Raw genomic sequence first — 22,846 nt, forward strand, 5'->3', positions numbered from 1 at the left:
TCCTATGTCTTATATGTCAAATAAAATTTAATAACCTCCCCTTGTTAACTTTGAAGCCTTTGTAAGTTGTAAATGTTCCTTACTCCCCTTTGAAATTTGACAGCTGAGAAGCCAAGTTTGTATTTCTCTCTTAATGCAAATATCTAAACCCAACCTATTTACTTATCAATTTACTTCACCTATTACAAATGCATACATTTAGCACCTTCAACTCTTAACTCTCCTGTTTTCCTATTAACCTTTCCCCAGCTTAATTAAATAATTTACACACGTACAAGCACACAGTTTTGTTTAAAGAGTACAATATTCCCCCAAAATATTTTTTAAAATACCATTCAATCTCACAACAGCCAACAGTTGGGAAATATCACACAATCACAACAATTCTTGCAAGCTAAGGAGAAAACATCAAATGCACGTGTATATTAATTAAGACAGACAGAAGATACTAATAAGAGCACAATAAGCACAGCCACACAAGTCTTAAAACAGAATCAGTCTTATCGAGCTGAAACACACTTTTAGAACATACGGAAGCGTTGTATTGGATGAGATATTAAACGAAGTCCCCTTCTGAGCTCTCAGATGGATGCACAAGATCCTGTGGCACTATTCTGCCCTTAATCCTAGTGTCCTGGCCAACAATTATCCCTCAATCCACATCACAAAAGAATGGATTATCTGGTCATTATCATATTGCCATTTGTGGGAGTTTGCAGTGTGCAGATTGGCTGCTCTATTTCATACAAGTGATTTCATTTTTAAAATATTTCACTGGGTCTGAAGTGTTTTGAGAGGTCCAGTGAACATGAAAGACACAAAATAAAATGAAAGTCTATCCTTCTTTCTATCACAGGATGCTACAGAACAGTTTCACATAGCTTCAGAGTTTCAAATGCCTTGATCATGTACAATTAACCTGCTTCAGAACGACGGCTCATTGGTTAGCGCTGCTACCTCACGGCGCCGAGGACCAGGGTTCGATCCCGGCTCTGGGTCACTGTCCGGGTGGAGTTTGCACATTCTCCCCACGCCTGTGTGGGTCTCACACCCAGAATCCCAAGATCTGCAGGGTAGGTGGATTGACCACACTAAATTGCCCCTTAATTGGAAAAAAAATTAATAGGCTACTTTTAAGTTTTTAAAATAGAAAAAAAATTAAACCTTCTTCAAAAATCAAGCTCCAGTGCCTTGAACAATTTCCAAATCAAAGGAACCGTCCTGTTGGCAAATCGGCTTACGCACTTGACCTTGGGAGTGTTCCGTTTTAGCTATTTCAGTATGGTGTGAAATAAAAGCGATACTTCCATATTTTGGCAAACGAGAAAAAAAACATTCTGAAGAGTCTGCCATCAAAATGTTGGCTTGGTTGTTCTTTTCACAGATGCTGACTGATGTTTGCAGCTTTTGCTTCAGATTTCCAGCCTCAGCAATACTTTGTTTCTCAGTACCAAGCCAAAATTCATTTTCAAATTCAATGTGGAAAGTTTGCTATGGACACCTGTTCGGAATTTAAATTAATTTTTTTTAAAAAAGCTTAAATTACACTCTTCAGCGATGATATTTACATTGACGTATAAAACAGTACTCCAATATCTTGAGCTATGTGACAATGGGCACTTCACGCCTCCCTAAGGTGACCGTGATGTGGAGATGGCGGCTTTGGACTGGGTGGGCACAGTAAGAAATCGTACAACAAACACCAGGTTAAAGTCCAACCGGTTTGTTTCAAATCACTAGCTTTTGGAGGGCAGCTGAGGAAGGAGCTGTGCTACGAAAGATAGTGATTTGAAACAAACCTGTTGGACTTTAACCTGGTGTTGCAAGACTTCTTACTGTCCCCAAAGTGACTATAACAACTAGTTAGATTAATATACTGGACAGATTATCAGTGATGTGAGGAGTTTCCAAGGTCATAGAGACTAGCAATATAGGTGTTATGGTGCTGGAATCAAGTTAGTTGGAGGGAGAACAGTTAAAAAAATTAATTTCCGTAATTTGCCCAATTCCTTCCTTGCAAGCCTCTAGACCTCCACCCTCCATGGAGTAGAAAATCATTCAAACTACATTGCACTGGAAACCCTATTTACTGGTTATCCCTGGTCTCATCGACCTATAATGGTTGGCTGTCATCTAACAGAAGGCAATTTAAATCATCACTTACAAACCATTCCTCAGCATCTCTGTAACATAATCCAGGGTTCTTTTTCACTTCTCTGGCCTCCCCATTCGCACCCTATTGCATTCCCCACCCCACCATTACTAGCAGTAAAACCTTCAGTTGTTTCCACTTCAATACCTCCTAAAGTGCCTTTAAAAGCTTTCTCAAGACCCATCTTTTCAACCAAGTTATCTTGCTAACTTCCCATTCTTCTTGATTTCCTTTGTGAAGTCCTTTTTCCATGCTGAAGGCACAAAGCAAATACAATGTATTATACAAATATATACTCCTGGTATTAAGAGTGAAAATGTGAATGTCTTTCAAGAAACAAAAACCTTTCTTAAAGTTTTACCAAAACAACCACAAAAGGTGCATTTTGAGAAGTGTGGATAGTGCAATGTAACAATTTTTAAAAACTGTTGATACACAGTGAGGAATCCCTGATAAAATTTCAATCTGCATGAAATAGCTTCAGCAAAACATAGCCTCAGCAACATTTCTCATATTTTTCCCCAATTATTTTAATTGTTTAGTTATGTACTGGTAACACACTGCAGAAATGCTAATGTATTCTTTAAACAAACACTAAATATCAACCTAGTTACATTAAATCTGTGCAACTTGCCTCCTACTATACACAGGCAGCACAGTAAATTGCCTCAGGGTACAGAGTGACCTGAATAGACTCCAGTGTCCTGCAGCTTTGGATACAAATTACCAGTGTGTGTAATTGTACTCCAAAATTTTACACTTGAACAATAACATACATTCACAGCAAAATGCCACAAAAACAATTGTGAGGGAATTTTATTGTACGTTTTAAAACCGACCAACTCCTTCAACGTTAAATGTCTCGGTCAGCAAATAAGCTGCTACAAATCCCAGACACACTTATACTCCATTTTTCCCCACTGCTAGATGATAGCGGGCTTGAAAACAAAATCAAAAATATAGTTAAATGTGAAATTCATTTTACTTTTAAAATAGGATCAGTTTAAAGTAAAATAAATTAACATTGGAATACTCAACGCAAGCTGCAAAAAACGAAATGATTTTTAAATTTCTTGCTGTTATTTCCCATTGAGTCATTCCCAGTATGCTAAGTGGTAAAACGTCAGAAGCATAATTCTTTGCAGAATTTAAGAGAAAAGATCAATTTCCTGATTGTAGTGCTTGAAGCGACTAACGACATAGGCAGGAAGAGCGATGAAGTCCTGCAGGAGTTCAGGGAGTTTGACAGTAAGCTAAAAAGCAGGACCTCTAGGATTGTAACCTCAGGATTACTCCCTGTGCCACGTGCCAGTGAGGCTAGAAATAGGAGGATAGTGCAGCCAAATACGTTGCTAAACTGGTGGTGTAGGAGGGAGGGTTTCAGATTTCTGGACTACTGGGATTTCTTCTGGGGCAGGTGTGACCTGTACAAGAAGGACGGGTTGCATCGAAACTGGAGGGGCACCAATATCCTGGCTGGGAGGTTTGCTAGAGTCACTCGGGAGGATTTAAACTGGTATGGCGGGGGGTGGGAACCAGAGCGTTAATTTAGGTGTATTAACTGAAGGGGAAAGAGAAAACAAAAATAAGAGAACAACTGCTCAAATGCAGTGATTTGAAGTGTATTTGTTTCAACGCCAGAAGTATAGCAGGCAAGGCAGATGAACTTAGAGCACTTATTAGTACTTGGAACTATGATGTGGCTATCACAAAAACATGGTTAAAGGAAGGGGAGGATTAGTAGCTGAACGTTGGAGGATATAGATCAGGGGTGGGAAAACTTTTCCGTGCAAGGGCCACATTCAGAAATTCACAATTTTAAAGGGCCGCATAGTATATTAAGTAAAATAATTACTTCACCCGGTTATGATTCTGGGCGCCTCATATAGAACATAGAACAGTACAGCACAAAACAGGCCCTTCGGCCCTCGATGTTGTGCCGAGCAATGATCACCCTACTCAAGTCAACGTATCCACCCTATACCAGTAAGTAACCCAACAGCCGCCCCCCCCCCCCCCCCCCCCCCCCCCCATTAACCTTAAAAAAAATATTTAAAAAAAAATTTTTTTTTTACATTTTTTTAAAAATGACTTGGTGGGCCGCGGGCCGTAGTTTGCCCACCCCTGATATAGATGCTTCATAAGTGATAGAGGGGTATGTAAAAGGGTGGGGGAGTAGCATTACTGGTTAAGAAGAATGTTATAGCCGTACTGCAGGAGGAGCTCGGAGGGCTCATACAATGAGGCAATGTAGGTAGAGCTCAGGAACAGGAAGAGGCAATCACAATGTTGGGCATTTATTACAGGCCCCCCCCAACTGCCAGCGAGAGATAGAGGATCAGATAGGTAAAGAGATTTTGGATAGGTGCAAAAGTAATACGGTTGTTTTGGTAGGGGATTTTACTTTCCCCGATATTGATTGGGACTCATTTCGTGTTAGGGGCTTGGATGGGACAGAGTTTGTAAGGTGTATCCAGGAAGCTTTCTTGATGCAATGTGTAGATAGTCCAACTCGGGAACAGGCAGTCCTGGATCTGGTTTTGGGGAATGAGCCTGGACAGGTGGTTGAGATTTCAGTAGGGGAACATTTTGGGAGTAGTGACCACAATTCCGTAGGTTTTAGGGTACTTTTGGATATGGATGAGGGTAATCCTCGCGTTAAGGTGCTAAACTGGGGGGAAAAAAATTACGATAACATTAGACAGGAATTGTAAATCAACATTGGACATGTGAGAGTCTTTGAAGCGACAGTTGATTAGGATTCAGGAAAGTCACGTTCCTGAGAGAACGAAGGATATGTAGGGGAAGTTTAGGGAGCCTTGGATAATGAGGGATATTGTGAACCTCATCAGAAAGAACAAGGAGAAGAGGTCAAAGGTGCTGGCGCATCTTAAAACCTTGAAGGCCAATGTAGCAATGCTGCAGGAGACTCACTTGAGGGTGAAGGACAAGGGGAGACTTAAAAAGGGTTGGGTTAGTCAGGTGTTTCATTCTGCATTTGACGAAGGGCTCGAGGGGTAGCAGTAATGGTCAGCAAAAGGGTAAGGTTCCAGATGAAGAAGGTGGTTGCAGATCAGGGGGTAGGTATGTTATTGTGACAGGGGCACTGGAGGGGAGGTTAGTGGTGCTGGTAAGTGTGTATGGTCCCAATTAGGATGATGTAGGATTCATGAAGGTGTGTGGGGGCCAACTCCGACTTGGATTCACACGAACTGATGGCAGAGGGGACTGGAACTTGGTGCAGGAACCAAGGTTGGACAGGTCACCGCCGCGCTCGCTGGTCTCGGGGCGGGGGGGTTTGGCCAATGACAGAAATGGGAGAGGTTGATCCTTGGAGGTTTCTGCATCTGACGGAATGGGAGTACTCGTTTTTCTCTGCGGTCCATAAGGTATACTCGCAGATCGACTATTTTGTGGTGGGGAAAGCGCTGCTGGTTGGGACGAAGGGGTCAGAGTACTCGGCAATTGCAATATCAGATCATGCTCCGCTTTGGGTGGATATGGGTTTGGAGAAGAGGCCGGGATGGAAATTAGATGTGGGACAGTTGGGGGACCGAGGGTTCTGCGATAAAATTGAGAAAGTAATTGAAGAATATGTAGGTTTTAATTGCACGTGGGGAGGTGTCAAAGACGGTTGTCTGGGAGGCTTTAAAGGTGGTGGTGAGGTGATCTCATTTAAGGCTAGGGTGGTCAAAGAAGAGAGATGGTAATAGATGAGATGTTGGAGGTAAATAGGAGTTATGCAGAAGATGGGGATCCAGCGAAGTTGGAAAAGAGGAAGGAATGACAGGCGAGCTTTGACCGACTATCTACCAGGAAGGCGGTGTGCCGATTGAAGCATGCACGGGTGCAATTTACGAGCATGGAGAGAAGGCATGTTAGCGAGTCAGCTTCGGATGAGGCAGTGGCAAGGGAAATTGCTCAGGTGCGGGACAGGGCAGGGAAGCTGGTGGTGGCTCCGGATCAGATTAGTAAGTTCTTTGAGGAATTTTATGAGAGGTTGTATAGGTCAGAGCTACCTGGGGAAAACAGGGAGATGCAGGAATTTATAGATGGGCTGCAGTACCCAAGGTTAGGGGAGGGGTACAGGGCTACATTAGAAGGGGCGACAGTGAAGCAGGACATAAAAGATGCGATTGGGAGTACGCAGTCAGGGAAGGTGGCAGAGCTGGATGAGTTTCCGGTGGAATATTTAAAAAACTCAAGGATCAGCTGGCACCGCTGATGGTGGGAATGTTTGAGGAGACGATAGGGAGGGGAGTGTTGCCACAAACTTTGGGGCACGCATCGATTTCCCTGTTGCTTAAGAAGGATAAGGATCCGACAGAGTGTGGGTCGTACAGGCCCATATCACTTTTAAATGTGGAAGCAAAGGTGTTGGCGAAGGTACTGGCAGGTAGGCTGGAAGAGTACCTCCTGAAGGTGATAGGTGAAGATCAGACGGGGTTTGAGAGAGGAATACAGCTCTTTTCGAATATTAGGAGAGTATTGAACGTGGTTATGGTGCTGGCGGAGGGGAAGGAAATGGAGGTGGTTGTGGCATTGAATGCCAACAAAGCGTTTGACCGGGCAGAATGCGGGTACTTGATGGCAGTTCTGGAGCGGTTTGGGATTGGACCATGATTTGTGGACTGGGTAAAGCTACTGTATAAGAAGCCGAGGGCGAGTGTCTGCACAAATAACATCAGCTCGGAATATTTTTCTCTCCACCGTGGGACAAGGCAGGGATGTCCCACATACCCCCTGTTGTTTGCACTCGTGATTGAGGCGTTGGCCATCAACGTTAAGACATTTGGAAGGATGGAAAGGGATAGTGTGGGGCGTGGGGGGGTGGGGGGGAGATAGAGCATACGGTGTCCTTATATGCAGATGATGTACTGTTATACTTTTCGGAACCAAGTGTATCAGTAGGAGAAATGGTGGAGCTGCTTCGCGTGTTTGGGTCTATCATGGAGTACAAATTAAATCTAGATAAGAGTGAGTATTTTGTGGTGTCTCAGCCAGGAATGGGGGCAGGGGTTGGGCTGCCATTCCGAAGCTTCTAAAGCTTTTACTTTTGCTTTAGGCTGTTTGCTGCAAGGTGTGTTTGGTTTCATTTTAGTGTTGGAGCTGCAGCCAGCCCAAGAAGGTGTAATTTTGATCTCTCTGCCATCTAAAGCCTATCTCTAGATCATTTGGTGAATTCAGAGTGATAACTGCTCTCAGTAGAGAATTTAAAACTGATGCGCTTCTGTAAAAAGGGTTTTTGTCTTATGGATGTTAAAAGGAAAGTTTAAAGATTACATCGAGTAATGTATTCTTTGGGGGTTGTATTTGAATTGATGATTGCTAAGATGTTCACTGTATGTTTTAAAAAGGTTAACTGAGTTCATAGAATAAACATTGTTTTGCTTTAAAAAATACTTTTAGATTTCTGCTGCACCACACCTGTAGAGTGGGCCATGCACTCCCCATACCACAATCTAGTAAACGTTGTGGGTCAGGTGATCTCCATGATATACTTTGGAGTTCTCGAAACCCTGGCCCATAACAGGGAGTGCAGGTTGCTCAGGATTGGGGCGGGGGGGGGGGGGGAACTCCATAGGTACAACATTTCTAGTTTGGTTGAGAGGGTGAAAGTTGATCTGGCAAGGTGGGATGAGCTCCCTCTGTTGCTGGCGGGTCAGGTACAGGCGATTAAAATTAATGTGTTGTCGCTATTTTTGTTTATTTTTCAATGCCTGCCAATCTTCCTGCCAAAGGCATTTTTTAGAGAGATTGAAGGAATGATTACCTCGATCATATGGGGAGGGATGGTGGCTAGAGTAGAAAGATGCTGCTGCAGAGGGGAAGACAGTCAGGGGAGTTGGGTCTTCCGAATTGGATGTATTATTACTAAGCGGCGAACGTGGAGAAGGTGCGGAACTGGGTCAGAGGGGTGGATTCCCAGTGGGTCAGAATGGAGGAGAGTTTGTGTACGGGGTCAGGATTGAAGGGGCCAAGAACCACGTTCATTTGCTTTGGGCCTGTCCAAAGCTGGAGGATTACTGGATGGAGGTTTTTTGGGGTAATCTCTCAGGTGGTATCTGGAGGCCATTTTCGGGGTGTCGGATCAGCCGGAGTTGGAAGTGGGTATGGAGGCAGATGTTGTAGCTTTCACCTCATTGATCACCCAAAGGCAAATCCTGTTGGGGTGGAGGTCAACCTTTCCACCCTGTGCCCTGGCGTGGGGACCTCTGGAATTCTTAACTCTTGAGAAGGTGAAGTTTGAACTGAGGGGAAGGATGGAAAGGTTCTACAATCCATAGACGTTACTCATTATGCACTTTCAAGAATTGGATGACATCGAACATTGGGGGGCGGGGGGGAATTGTGTATGTTGATGATGACTATGGGTGATTCCAGATTCCTTTTTTATTTGATGTTGGTGTTGACATGTGGGTTGTTATTTGGAGGTTGGTGGGAGGATGGGATTGTTGGTGACAAGGGGATTGACATTGTATTTGTTTCCGTTGATTGTTTGTTAGTGGGTATAAAGTTGGTAGAAAATGTGAAAAAGGAGAATAAACATTTTTTTTTTAAAAGGAGGCTTTTGTATGGTCTGGAAGGGTGGGACAGTCAAAACCCTTGAGGAGTATAAAGAAAGCAGAAAGGTACTTTAGCTGGAAATTAGGAGGGCTATGAGGGGTCATGAAAAGTCCTTGGCAAATAGGATTAAAGTGAATCCCAAAGCTTTTTATTCATATGTAAAATGCAAGAGGGTGGCCAGGGAAAGGATTGGACCACTTAAGGACAGGGGGGGGGGGGAATCTATGTGTTGAGCCAGAGGAAATGGGCGAGGTACTAAATGAGTACTTTGCAACAGTGTTCACCAAAGAAAAGAACTTTGTGGAAGGTGATTCTTGAGTAAAGTGTGTGGACAGTCTGGGTCATGTTGACATCGAAAGGAGAAGGTAATGGGTCTTTTAAAAGACATCAAGGTAGATAAGTCTCCTGGCTGGATGGGATTTACCCCAGAACTCTGAAGGAAGCAAGGGAGCATATTGCTGGGGCCTTGATTGACATCTTTATATCCTCATTGGCTACAGGTGAGATCCCAGAGGACTGGAGAATAGCTAATTTGGCCCCGCTGTTTAAGGAGGGTAGCAGGGATAATCAAGGAAACTATAGGGCGGTGAGCCTCACCTCGGTATTAGGCACATTATTGGAGAGAATTCTCATGGACAGGATTTATACCCATTTGGAAACCCATAGACTCATTAGCAATAGACAGCATGGTTTTGTGATGGGAAGGTTGTGTCTCACTAAATTGATCGAGTTTTTTGAGAAGGTGACAAAGATGACTGATAATGGGGTGGGGGTGGTGGTGGATGTTGTTTACATGGACTTCAGTAAAGCCTTTAACAAGGTGCCTCATGGCAGGCTGGTACAAAAGGTGAAGTCACACAGGATCAGAGGAGATGTGGCAATCTGGTTTCAGAGCTGGCTCGGTCACAGAAGACAAAGAGTAACATTCAAAGGGTTTTTTTCTGAATGGAAAGCTGTGACTAATGGTGTTCCGCAGCGATCTGTGCTGGGGCCTCTGTTGTTTGTAGTGTACATAAACAATTTGGAGAAAAATGTAGCTGGTCTGATTACTAAGTTTGCGGAGGTTGGTGGAGTGGCAGATAGTGTTGAGGATTGTCAGAGGATACAGCAGGACATAGATAGGTTGGAGACTTGGGCAGAGAAATGGCAAATGGAGTTTAATCCAGACAAATGTGAGGTCATGCATTTTGGTAGGGCTAACAGAGTGGAAATATACCGTAAGTGGCAAAACTCTTAGGAATATAGAAAGTCAGAGAGAACTGGGCGTGCAGATCCACAGATGTTTGAAAGTGACAACACAAGTGGACAAGGTAGTCAAGAAAGCATATGGAATGTTTGCCTTCATTGGACGGGGCAGAGTATAAAAACTGGCAAGTCATGCTGCAGTTGTACAGAACCTTGGTACAGCCGCACTTGGAATACTGCGCACAACTGTGGTCGCCACACTACCAGAAGGCTGTGGAGGCTTTGGAGAGGGTGCAGAGGAGGTTTACCAGGATGTTGCCTGGTCTGGAGGGCATTAGCTATGCGGAGAGGCTGAATAGAACAACGAAGGTTGAAGGGTGACCTAATAGAAGTCTACAAGATTATAAGGGGCATAGATAGAGTGGATGGGCAGGCACTCTTTCCCAGGGTGGAGGGGTCAGACACCAGGGGCATAGGTTGAAGGTCTGTGGGGCAAGGTTTAGAGGAGATGTGTGAGGGTGGCGAGTGCCTCGAACGCATTGCCAGGGGAGGTTGTGGAAGCAGATATATCGACGGCGTTCAAAAGGCATCTTGACATGAATAGAATGGGTATAGAGGGATACAGTACTAAGAAGTGCTGAGGGTTTTGGCCAAGGCTGGCATTATGACCGGTACAGGCTTGGAGGGTCGGAGGGCCTGTTCCTGTGCTGTATGGTTTTGTTCTTAAACTACCACATTAAAGAGAATGATTCACTTGTACTCAGAATAGTGCCAATAAAAAGATAATATTATAGTCATCCAATGGAGATGGAGTGGGTATTATTTGAAGCTTCTGCAGGACACTTCCAAATTCTGATTATGTTGTTTTACTTTGGAAATACAAGTATGCCAGAGTATATAGATTAGACAATTTGAAACATGGACTTTATATATGGGTTTTAGGAGACTTGGTACTCAAGAGTTAACCCACTGTAATCTTCTGAACTGTGTACTCAGCGCAAGCCACTGACAGCTGGCAACCAGCAAATGAGAATAAATATGTCAACATTATCCACAAACAGAACATGCATGATTCAGACAGTTGATTTGATGTTGTTGGTGTTGATTCAGGAATAAGCAAAGGTAGCTGACACTTACACTAAAATGCTTCGCTACAATTGCTGGTGCTTTTAGTCTGAAGTTCTAGTGGGAGAATAGAGAATAGTGCGATAGAATGCCTGTGAGCTTGTGCATTGAATTTGCATTATAATAAGATTGTGGTCAAGGTAAATAGCCTACAAATATTCAGGGTCTTGTTGCACACATGAAGAATGGTCACTTGGAAGAGGCACTTCAAATGTCATAACGTGCACATGCTTTAAAGCTTCAAGAGTGTTCCTTTTATTTCCACAAAGTGTTCTTGTTAATTAAGAGAGCAGAGTGAATTGGCAGGCAAAAAAATTTTACAGAATAAATCAAGGAACTAGAATTCAACTGAAATTCTGTCCCTCTCAAAAAGGACTAATATAGCATAGCAGAACCCTTGTTGTAAATAGAGCTTCCACATTACTCCTGCAAGCTATTGGAAAATGTGCTTTTCTGCACACACTGCCATTATAAATATAATGTCCTTAACTTATGCAATTGAGAAACTGATTTTGAATTAAGCAACAGCAGTCACCCACTAAAGTAGAACTGATTATACATGTGCAATTGATGAGAATTGACAAAATTGATCAATTTCAATAAAAGAGCACAAATGTTGGATGCGTTTTTTTTACTCAGTGTACAATAGAATTAAAAACCATTCCATAAGTGGTTGGACACTTTGCTTCAGAGATACATAAGTCACACCCATCATAAACCAAACCTTCGAACAACTGACAATTAAAGTGCAAACATCATTGACTTAAATGTTAACTGCAACCCAGTCATCCCTTTTTCCTCCCCTTTTAATGCCGCTGAACAACACGACTGACATTAGAGTGTATTAGATACTCAGTAACAAAATTAAATACTAAAACGATGTGCTCAAAGTGGTAGGATGCGAATCTTCACCTTTGTTTTTTCCTGTCAAGTTTAGTCTCAACAAAATTATCAGGAGGGGGGGGGAGGGGGGGGGGGGGGAGAGAGGGGGGGGGAGGGGGGGGAGAGAGGGGGGGGAGGGGGGGGGAGAGAGGGGGGGGAGGGGAGGAGGAGGAGGAGGAGGAGGAGGAGGACAATTTTAATACTTGCCCAAAGAGAAGGAAGAATACAATCAATGAATGGGGTACTGAGGACCCATTTTGCTCATCTCAGGTTAGACACAGCCATTTTCCTTCTCTGGAGACGCATATATATTGGTTTAACAAACCTCCAGGCTAAAACTAAAAATATTACAATGGCACAAACTAATAATAAAGGAATGCTTCTGCATGCCGTCTGTAAAGCCCAGAGCAAACATCAGATTCTGACGATACCAAAACAAATTCTCAAGAGTAGACTAGAGTTATGCGTTTCTCTGAAGGTGCTCTGTCCGCACAGAATCAGGATTTACCATTACCGGTCAAGGATGACAAGTCAATTTCCATGCTATTACCATTCTCCATAACAGAAATAATTCCACATAGAAATCAAACTACCTTTTATAACATCCAAGTTTCCCATTTAAAATTTTAACAACTTGGGTCAATGCATAAATAAATTACATGGTCTCCAGTGGAATATATTTATAGAACTTCTGGATCCAACTGAACATTACATGAGCATGGATCTGTCATCCATGCAATGCAGCAGTGTTCACTTGTTAATTAAATACCATTTTAAATTAGAACTTCTGTGGTATACTGTCCATTGTAGCCATCTGGGATGGCCACTTCCAGAATACAAAATGGATGTTTGCAAAGACTATAGGGAAACATGAGCAGTGCTAAGAAAGCAGACAGGCACAGAGCCTGGATGCGTATTGAGAAGGCAACTCCCAGACGAGACTGAAACTGTCGGTCATTAGCATATTGATGGCCCATCTCCGGGAACAAAGGAATAACATTCAAGTAACCGATTCTAAGGCAGACACCCCGGCGCCAGAAAGACACAAACAAAGCAAGGCCAACGGCCACCAAAGACACGCCCAGCCATCAGGGCATCCACCCCTTTATTGGTTGAGATCAATACTGATGATCAAGATGCGGTCCAATTAATTGGGGCCAAGTTCAAGGCCCGTCCAAAAGCACGCGAAGCCCCCTTTGGGTATAAGAAACCCCCGAGAGAGAATTGCTCTCTTGGACTCAGCTCTTGAAGTGGAGAGACCCGTCCACCAGCTGCACCAGAAGCAAGTAAGTCCAAGGTCAACGCTCGCCATCAGACGGACGACCTTAGCTATTCTCCTGTTACACCTTCGCACACAACAGCCCCAGATCCGAACAACAGCCATTGTTCCTCTGACTGAAGTTAAGTATAGGCGTTAGCATTAGAGATAGTTTAGTTTATGGTATCTGTGCATGAGTAGATATTACTGTGTGTGTAAATAAATAGTATTGACTTTGAACTAACTAACTGGTGCATTGGTTCTTTGATCAGTATTCGGGTTTGAACCTTGTGGTGGTATCGAAAGATACCTGGCGACTCTAGAGCAAACATAATCAGGATTAAGGAAGGTGACCATATTGACCGCCATATTTAGAACCAGATAAACAGAGCAACGCCATGAACAAATCATTGACTGAGTCCCTGAGCAGGCTCACAAGGGAAAATCTAACGAGGAGCAGCACAACAGCAATGGCAGAATCCTGAGAGCAGTTCAACTACCCACCATCTCAACTCAACTAAGGAATGCTCTAAGATGTGGGGGAAATTAATGCAAATTCCTGAAAAATGGGATTTATTGGATATCCGCAGTTAATTATGAATACCTTGTATATGTAGACCTACAGTACATTCATGCAGATTTACAGTATATTCCTCAATTAATGTAGAGACCAGTGTGAATGTACTTTATGTTGTTGCCAACTATTTTCCATTGCCTTTTCTTGAGACACCAATAATGATTCTTTCCTCAAACAGACTGAAACTGGCAGCTGACAGTATAAACAATTTCAAACATCACATCGATTAATTAGATCATGAATTCCAAACTGGATGGAATTAATATTTTGGCAGAAATTTGAACGCATTGCAATTAAATGCCCACAGTTAGATTGGATGGCTTAACTTACTAGTAACTGAACTCAACGTAGTCAGACAGAAACTGCCATATAACAGGAGCTTAAGCTTTGAAACACATGTCCACCGATGAGTAATTCCAATTGTTACAGAAGAGATCACAGGGACAAATAAACTTTCCAGCCCCCCGTCCATGGCTACAATGCGACTGAAGACGGTCACCTGTGGAGAACAAAAATACAGATCAGACTTGAGAATAACTCTAATCTGTTGTTGCACGTTCCTTATTTAATGTTTAATCCAGTAACAGTAGTCACGCTAAACGATAACTGATGTTTGTATGATGGATGAGAATTAACAAAATAAATCAATTTTCACAATGGAAATTATTGCACAAGGGTTTTTTCCCTCAGTAGTACAATAGGATTAAAAACGCCTCCATAAATTGTTTATCTGTGTTCACCATTGTACGGTACAACTGCATCAGAGGAATACTATTAGTTGGGCCTTCAGAAGCTGTACTTACTTCTATACCTACAGTATCTTTGAAACACTTGGAGGCCAATTCATCTCGTCATGATTTTCTTTGGGATGACCCACAGGAAATCCACAATATGCCAATAAATTGCAAGTTTGTGTTTTGTTGCTTTTAGTATTTATTCATTTTGTGAATGCAATATATAATCCACATAAGAAAGGATCAAGTCAGGCAGTGCAGAAAAACTAACGGAAAATGGTCTCTTGAGTTTCAAAAATAGATCATTGCAAAAACCATAAATTTTGGCTCGCACTTCTTTCCACATTCCTATTTAAAATGGAAAACAACATGAACCCTCCTCACTGATCGTCAGTCCAGACACTGGCTTGCACAATCTTGCCACTGGGTTCCAACAATCAGACCATGTTTTTTCAATTGTTAATGTCCAACACAACTAAAAAGAATGTAATTGTGTTATGATGAAATGCATAAATTATCCAAGTTGTATTTTATGTCTTTTAATGCCATTGTTAAGACTCACACTTCAAGACACAGCATGTCCAAAAGATCTTGCCAAAAAATTTGACATTTTTATAGACCATTACAATGCAGTACAGTCCCTTCAGCCCTCGATGTTGTGCCGACCTGTGAAACCAATCTCAAGCCCATCTACACTATTCCATTATCATCCATATGTTTATCCAATGACCATTTAAATGCCCTAAATGACAGACAGTCCACTACTGTTGCAGGCAGGGCATTCCACGCCCCTACTACTCTCTGAGTAAATAACCTACCTCTGACATCTGTCCTTTATCTATCTCCCCTCAATTTAAAGCAATGTCCCCTCATGCTAGCCATCACCATCTGAGGAAAAAGGCTCTCACTGCCCACCCTTTCTAATCCTCTGATCATCTTGTATGCCTCTATTAAGTCACCTCTTAATCTTCTTCTCTCTAACGAAAACAGCCTCAAGTCCCTCAGCCTTTCCTCATAAGATCTTCCCTCCATACCAGGCAACATCCCGGTAAATCTCCTCTGCACCCTTTCCATGGCTTCCACATCCTTCCTATAATGCGGCGACCAGAACTGCACGCAATACTCCAAATGTGGCCGCACCAGAGATTTGTACAGCTGCAACATGACCTCATGGCTCCGAAACTCAATCCCTCTACCAATAAAAGCTAACACACCGTACGCCTTCTTAACAACCCTCTCAACCTGGGTGGCAACTTTCAGGGATCTATGTACACGGACACCGAGATCTCTCTGCTCATCCACACTACCAAGAATCTTACCATCAGCCCAGTACTCTGTATTCCTGTTACTCCTTCCAAAATGAATCACCTAACACTTTTCTGCATTAAACTCCATTTGCCACTTCGCAGCCCAGCTCTGCAGCTTATCGATGTCCCTATGTAACCTGCAACATCCTTCCGCACTGTCCACAACTCCACCGACTTTAGTACCATCCGCAAATTTACTCACCCATCCTTCTACGCCCTCCTCCAGATCATTTATAAAAATAACAAACAGCAGTGGCCCCAAAACAGATCCTTGTGGGACACCACTAGTAACTTAACTCCAGGCTGAACATTTCCCATCAACCACCACCCTCCGTCTTCTTACAGCTAGCCAATTTCTGATCCAAACCGCTAAATCACCCTCAGTCCCAAGCCTCCGTATTTTCTGCAATAGTCTACCGTGGAGAATCTTGTCAAACGCTTTATTGAAATCAGTATACATCACATCAACTGTTTTACCCTCATCCACCTGTTTGGTCACCTTCTCAAAGAACTCAATGAGGTTTGTGAGGCGTGACCTACCCTTCACAAAACCGTGTTGACTATCACTAATCAAATTATTCCTTTCTAGATGATTATAAATCCTATCTCTTATAATCCTTTCCAAGACTTTGCCCACAACAGAAGTAAGGCTCACTGGTCGATAGTTACTGGGGTTGTCTCTACTCCCCTTCTTGAACAAGAGGACGACATTTGCTATCCTCCAGTCTTCTGGCACTATTCCTACAGACAATGAAGACATAAAGATCAAAGGCAAAGGCTCTGCAATCTCCTCCCTAGCTTCCCAGAGAATCCTAGGATAAATCCCATCTGGCCCAGGGGACTTAGCAATTCTGGAAAGTGTGAAAATAGATAACACCTCCTCCATATGAACCTCAATACCGTCTAGTAGCCTGTATCTCAGTATTCTCCTCGACAACATTGTCTTTTTCCTGTGTGAATACTGACAGAAAATATTCATTTCGCGCCTCTCCTATCTCCTCGGACTCCACGCACAACTTCTCACTACTGTCCTTGACTGGCCCTACTCTTACCCAAGTCATTCTTTTATTCCTGACATACCTTTAGAAAGCTTTAGGGTTTTCCTTGATCCTACCTGCCAAGGACTTCTCATGTCCCTTTCTGGCTCTTAGCTCTCTCTTCAGGTTCTTCCTGGCTAACATGGAACTCTCAAGCGCCCGAACTGAACCTTCACGTCTCATCTTTACATAAGCCTCCTTCTTCCTCTCGACAATTGATTCAACTACTTTAGTAAACCACGGTTCCCACGATTGACCACTTCCTCCCTGCCTGACAGGTACATACTTATCAAGGACACGCAGTAGCTGTTCCTTGAACAAGTTCCACATTTCAATTGTGCCCATCCCCTGCAGTTTCCTTCCCCATCCTATGCATCCTAAGTTTGGCCTAATCGCATCATAATTGCCTTTCCCCAAGCTATAACTCTTGCCCTGCAGTCTTCACCTATCCCTTTCCATCGCTAAAGTAAATGTAACCAAATTGTGGTCACTATCACCAAAGTGCTCACCTACTTCCAAATCTAACACCTGGCCTGGTTCATTACCCAGTACAAATCCAATGTGGCCTCGCCTCTTGTTGGCCTATCTACATACTGTGTCAGGAAACCCTCCTGCACACATTGGACAAAATGGACCCATCTAAAGTACTCAAACTATAGCGTTTCCAGTCAATATTTGGAAAGTTAAAGTTCCCCATAACAACTACCCTGTTACTTTCACTCCTATCCAGAATCATCTTTGCAATCTTTCCTCTACATCTCTGGAACTTTTCAGAGGCCTATAGAAAACTCCCAACAGGGTGACCTCTCCTTTCCCGTTTCTAACCTCAGCCCATACTACCTCAGTAGACGAGTCCTCATCAAACGTCCTTTCTGCCACCGTAATACTGTCCTCAACTAACAATGCCACACCTCCCCCTCTTTTACCATCTTGCCTGAGCTTACTGAAACATTTAAACCCTGGCACCTGCAACAACCATTCCTGTCCCTGCTCCATCCATGTCTCCGAAATGGCCACAACATCGAAGTCCCAGGTACCAACCCATGCTGCAACTTCACCCACCTTATTCCGGATGCTCCTGGCGTTGAAGTTGACACACTTCAAACCACCTTCCTGTCTGCCGGTACACTCCTTCGACCTTGAAACCTTACTCATGACCTCACTACTCTCAACCTCCTGTACACTGGAGCTACAATTCAGGCTCCCATCCCCCTGCTGAATTAGTTTAAACTATCCCGAAGAGCATTAGCAAATTTCCCCCCCAGGATATTGGTACCCCTCTGGTTCAGGTGTAGACCATCCCGTTTGTAGAGGTCCCACCTACCCCAGAATGAGCCCCAATTATCTAGGTATTTGAATCCCTCCCTCCTGCACCATCCCTGTAGCCACGTGTTCAACTGTTCTCTCTCCCTATTCCTCATCTGGCCAGCACATGGCACAGGTAACAACCCAGAGATAATAACTCTGTTTGTTTGAGCTGTAAGATTCCACCCTAGCTCCCCGAATACCTGCCTTACATCCCCATCCCATTTCCTATCTATGTCGTTGGTGCCTATGTGGACCACGACTTGGGGCTGCTCCCCTCCCCCTTAAGGATCCCAAAAACACGATCCAAGACATCACGTCCCCTGGCACCTGGGGGGCAACTGCGAGTCTCTCCCATTCCCACAGAATCTCCTGTCTGTCCCCCTAACTATGGAGTCCCCACTGACTAATGCTCTACTCCTCTCCCCCCTTCCCTTCTGAGCAACAGGGACAGACTCTGTGCCAGAGACCTGTACCCCATGGTTTACCCTGGTAAGTCGTCCCCCCCACCAGTATTCAAAGCGGCATACTTGTTACTGAGGGGAACGACCACAGGGAATCCCTGTACTGACTTTGTTGTGAGCTGCGTTTGGATTCTGGAGCCTAAGCATGAACAGTGCACCTATAACTTTCTACGATGCATCAATACCAATCAGCTGTACAGCGGGATATGTTCCATTGGTTTTTCGTAGTTTCTGCTCAAAGTTGATTTCAATGAATTGCAGAAAAGCTAGAGGACAAATTTCAAAAGCTTTACTGAGGTAAAGTTTGTTGTGTTCATAATTTTTGTTTCAATCTCCGTGTTAGCTCTTTGCAAGGTGGACTCAATAAATTTCACACCTCAACCCCTTCCCGATAGCCCTGCAAACTTTCCCTCAAGTACCATCTCCTTCCTGACAGCCCTGCAAACTTTCCCTCAAGTACCATCCCCTTCCTGATAGCCCTGCAAACTCTCCCTCAAGTACCATCATTTAAAAAAAAATTTAGAATGCCCAATTTACTTTTTCCAATTTAGCGTGGCCAATCCACCTAGCCTGCACATCTTTGGGTTGTGGGGGTGAAACCCACACAAACACGGGGAGAATGCGCAAACTCCACACGGACAGTGACCCAGAGCCGGGATCGAACCTGGGACCTCGGCACAGTGAGGCAACAGGGCTAACCCACTGCGCCACCGTGCTGCCCTTCAACTACCACCATGGAAACTGACTCCACCACAGCCCCAGGCACTGCATTCCAGATCCTATCCACTCAAGTGTAAAAAGGTTCTCTCACATGCTGTTGTTGGTTCTTCTGCCAATCCCCTTAAATTGGTGTCCTTTGGTTCTCAACCCTCTGCCAATGGGAACAGTTTCACCCCATCTACGCTGATAACACCATTCATGATTTTAAACACATCAATGAAAACTTTTCTCGGTCTTCTCTTGGATAACAGATTACTCTTCGGTAAATACTTAACAAGTTAAGAATATTTTAATGTTTTAACTGGATAGTATCTGCAGATGAAGAAGTCATGTGGTGCAGTTCAGCATCTCTGTCGCTGAGCCAGAAGCTTCACGTTCAACTCCCTTCTTAGGAGTTAAATGGTCACGGTAGGTGCATATATATATATTTATATAACGTGGCCAAACAGAAGGAGCATCAATCTGCAAGTCCTTCCAATATACACCAATGGCAGGTAAGAACAGCAGAAAGTATTCCTGGTCAGCCATGTGATGGAGAGGTTGGAGCCTCTACTATCACTATTTATAGCTCCAGGCTGCAACATGCATGTAATGTGTATGTTGCCACAGCCAGTCCGACTCCTTGGGACAGATTGGCAGGATGGCCAGTGTGGACCAGTACCAACATGGGCTTCAATTCCTGTTCCGGCTGAGGTGGATTTAGGACCCACTCCCATGCCCATCTCGTGGTGGAGATCACAGCACTGTGAGTCAGACCTGGCTTCAGGCAGAGAACTGAAGAATAATTGCAGATGGTAAAGCAACGGCTACCGTATCAATACACTTTTCGTAACAGGTTTCCCAATTAATTTGCATGGGAGCCAGTCTACCTGCCTCAAATTAAAACTCTGAAGATCTCTTTGAAACTGTAGTTGTAACAAATATACATTACTTACAAAGGATATCTAAGGATCAAGGAAGCTGATGTGCCTAAGCAGTTTTCTATTTAAATGCCACACACTGGAAAATCAGTTATAAATTTCTGCAATGCAATGTACTTTGCTTACACACTGAACTATCGCCGATATCCCACACGTGCAAAGTCAGACAATTGGAAAAGCCTAGAAATAAGTCGTGCAAATCAAATGTGCTTGAAGTTGACCCTGGACCATAAAAATCTAAATATATTTAGAGTGCCCCTGCAAGGAAATATTTCAATTGGCTGACTATTTTGTCCTTTGCAACTCATCAGCAGAATAGTTTGCAACAGTTGGGATCATTGAATTTTAATTGAGTGAGGAACAACTACAAAAAAATCCTAATGTCAGTATTAAGAATCTGAGCGCAAGATTTCAGACTGCATTAGCAGCCCATTAGCTGCTAGTTATTTTAAGATTTTAAGTACACAATTCTTTTTTTCCCCAGCGACAATTTAGCGTGGCCAATCCACCTGCCCCGCACATCTTTGGGTTGAGGAGGAGAGACCCACGCAGACATGGGGAGAATGTGTAAACTCCACATGGACAGTGAGTCGGGCCCTGGATCGAACCCGGATCCTCGGCGCTGTGAGGCAGCAGTGCTAACCACTGCACTGCCATGCAGTTGTAACATTAGTAACCAGGTCAGGCTTGTATTACACTGAATTCACCAAATAAACTAGCCAGACAAAATACTCTTGGAATTCACATTCACAGCACTGTGGTTGGTTGCACATGGAAATCCACATATGCATGTGACTGACAAAGCACCAAATAACAGAATCTACTTTCTGAGGTCGTACCTGCTCTCTCAGGTGGGCACAAACAATCTGAGGCACTTTTTAATGAGGAGGTTCTCCCAGACGCAACTGATGATACCTATCCCTCAACCAACATTACAAATAAAAACCATTCACCTCCATACAGTTTGTGGAACCTTGCTATGTCCAAGCTGGCTGTCGCAGTTCCCACATTACAACTGTAACCACAGTTCCAAGTGCATTACCGGTTCTAAAGCACTTTAGTGGGGTATCCCTAGTTTGGGAAAGACAGTATTTAAATGAAGCCTTCCTTCCTCCTCTTCTGAGCAGATACTTAAAAAAAAAAGTGACAATTGTACTGGACCAGTAAAACTGACACTAAACAATGAAAATCTAATCTTGCAATCCATATTTGTAAAATGTCCTCCCTTTATTGAGAGCAGAATTTCAAGCAAAGATATGGTAAGCTTTTTGCAAGAAAATTAATTTCTTTTAAAAAATGATTTGTATTTCAAAAAATGCTTGTTCACATCACTTTATGTATACAAGTTGATCACTCTCCAGCAGCCCTTCTATTACTTTAAATTGATAGTATGTCCAGACGTGTCTTCTCAAATCAGAATCTCTTAAATAAAGGAACAGTTCAGGACATAATAAAACATTGCTTATTTTTATTAGGTCATTGCAATTATCACTGGAACGCATCAAAATGTCTTTGCTGAGTTAGTTTAAGACAGAAAAAGTTTAGAAAACAACCAGCTTGTCACATCATCTGCTGTGACTGGGTTCACTGGACAAAGACTACACAGTTCAAATTCAGCTCATCACACAGAGCTCAGAGTGACACAAAGATATCAAGAAATTTTGTTTGTACCCTTATTTTGATTATTAGAAATTTCAGTAACTCAAACAAAAGAAAATGGCAGATAAATAAGATTTTCAGAAAGAACTACAATGATATTCAAAGCAAGATTCTTCTAATCTCACGAGAAAGTTGCAGCTATTGTGTCTTGCAGGTAGAGTAGGAGCCATGATACCATGAGTACTGAAAAGTTACAAAACTTGAAAGTCTCTTAGTTAATTGAGTCATGTATTGTATTAGTTGTGGCTTTGAGTTATGTCCTAGAACACAAAACTACAGGCTGACACCACAATGAAGTACTGAGGGAAGACTGTGCCATTGGACGTGTCATGAAACATTAAACCGAGGACCCAGTTATCCTGTCAAGTGAATATAAAAAAATATAATGGCACTATTTTTTAAAAAGAGCAGGTATGGTAGCCCCAGGCCGGATTTTCTCCAGCTCTGCCCACTACAATTGGGATTTGCAATCAGGCAAAGAATAGCACACCGACCCAAAATGTGGATTCGCGTAGGCACCAGACCCGTCGCAGGTCTCCAGGCACACCGCATTGGCCAAAATAGGCAAGAATCTGATTTTTAACCTCTTTTTTTACATGTTATTAGTGGGCTTGAATCCAGATTCAAACCCTCCCACTTGGGGAACTGCACTGGGAAAGCTATGGTGCAGGTCCTGACAGGCATGGACCTGGCAGGTTTGACCCCAGTACGGGTCACGGAGATAGGTCTAGTGTCCATGTGCCCCTCTACCACTGCAAAGCTGCAAACGGAGGGCTTCCCAGGGGTCGTCCTGCACTCGCTGGCAGGAGCACTTAGTCTGCAAACAGGAGAATCGCATCCCTAGTGTCCTGGCTAATATTTATCCCTCAATCAACGTTACTAAAACAACATTATCTCATTGTCACACTTCTGGTTGTGGGAATTTACTGTGTGCAAATTGACTTCTGCATTTCC

General features: G+C 43.3%; 1 protein-coding gene across 5 annotated transcripts in view; it reads right to left on the bottom strand.

The window, feature by feature from the left end:
* kiaa0319l (KIAA0319-like ortholog) overlaps window positions 1–22,846 on the bottom strand; it is a 150,783-nt gene that overhangs the window by 123,632 nt on the left and 4,305 nt on the right. For 4 of the 5 annotated variants that reach the window (XR_005460984.1, XM_038799958.1, XM_038799968.1 and 1 more), the window contains exon 2: window positions 14,077–14,245. Coding sequence is in view for 3 of the 5 variants with exons in the window: in XM_038799958.1 (XP_038655886.1) it covers window positions 14,077–14,218 (142 nt within the window). In the remaining 2 variants the exon portion in view is untranslated. Of the gene's footprint in view, window positions 1–14,076; window positions 14,246–22,846 lie in introns of those variants that run through there. The other variant, XM_038799989.1, reaches the window with a different exon arrangement.

The sequence above is a fragment of the Scyliorhinus canicula genome, chromosome 1 (assembly GCF_902713615.1).
Source record: "Scyliorhinus canicula chromosome 1, sScyCan1.1, whole genome shotgun sequence".
NCBI lineage: Eukaryota > Metazoa > Chordata > Chondrichthyes > Carcharhiniformes > Scyliorhinidae > Scyliorhinus > Scyliorhinus canicula.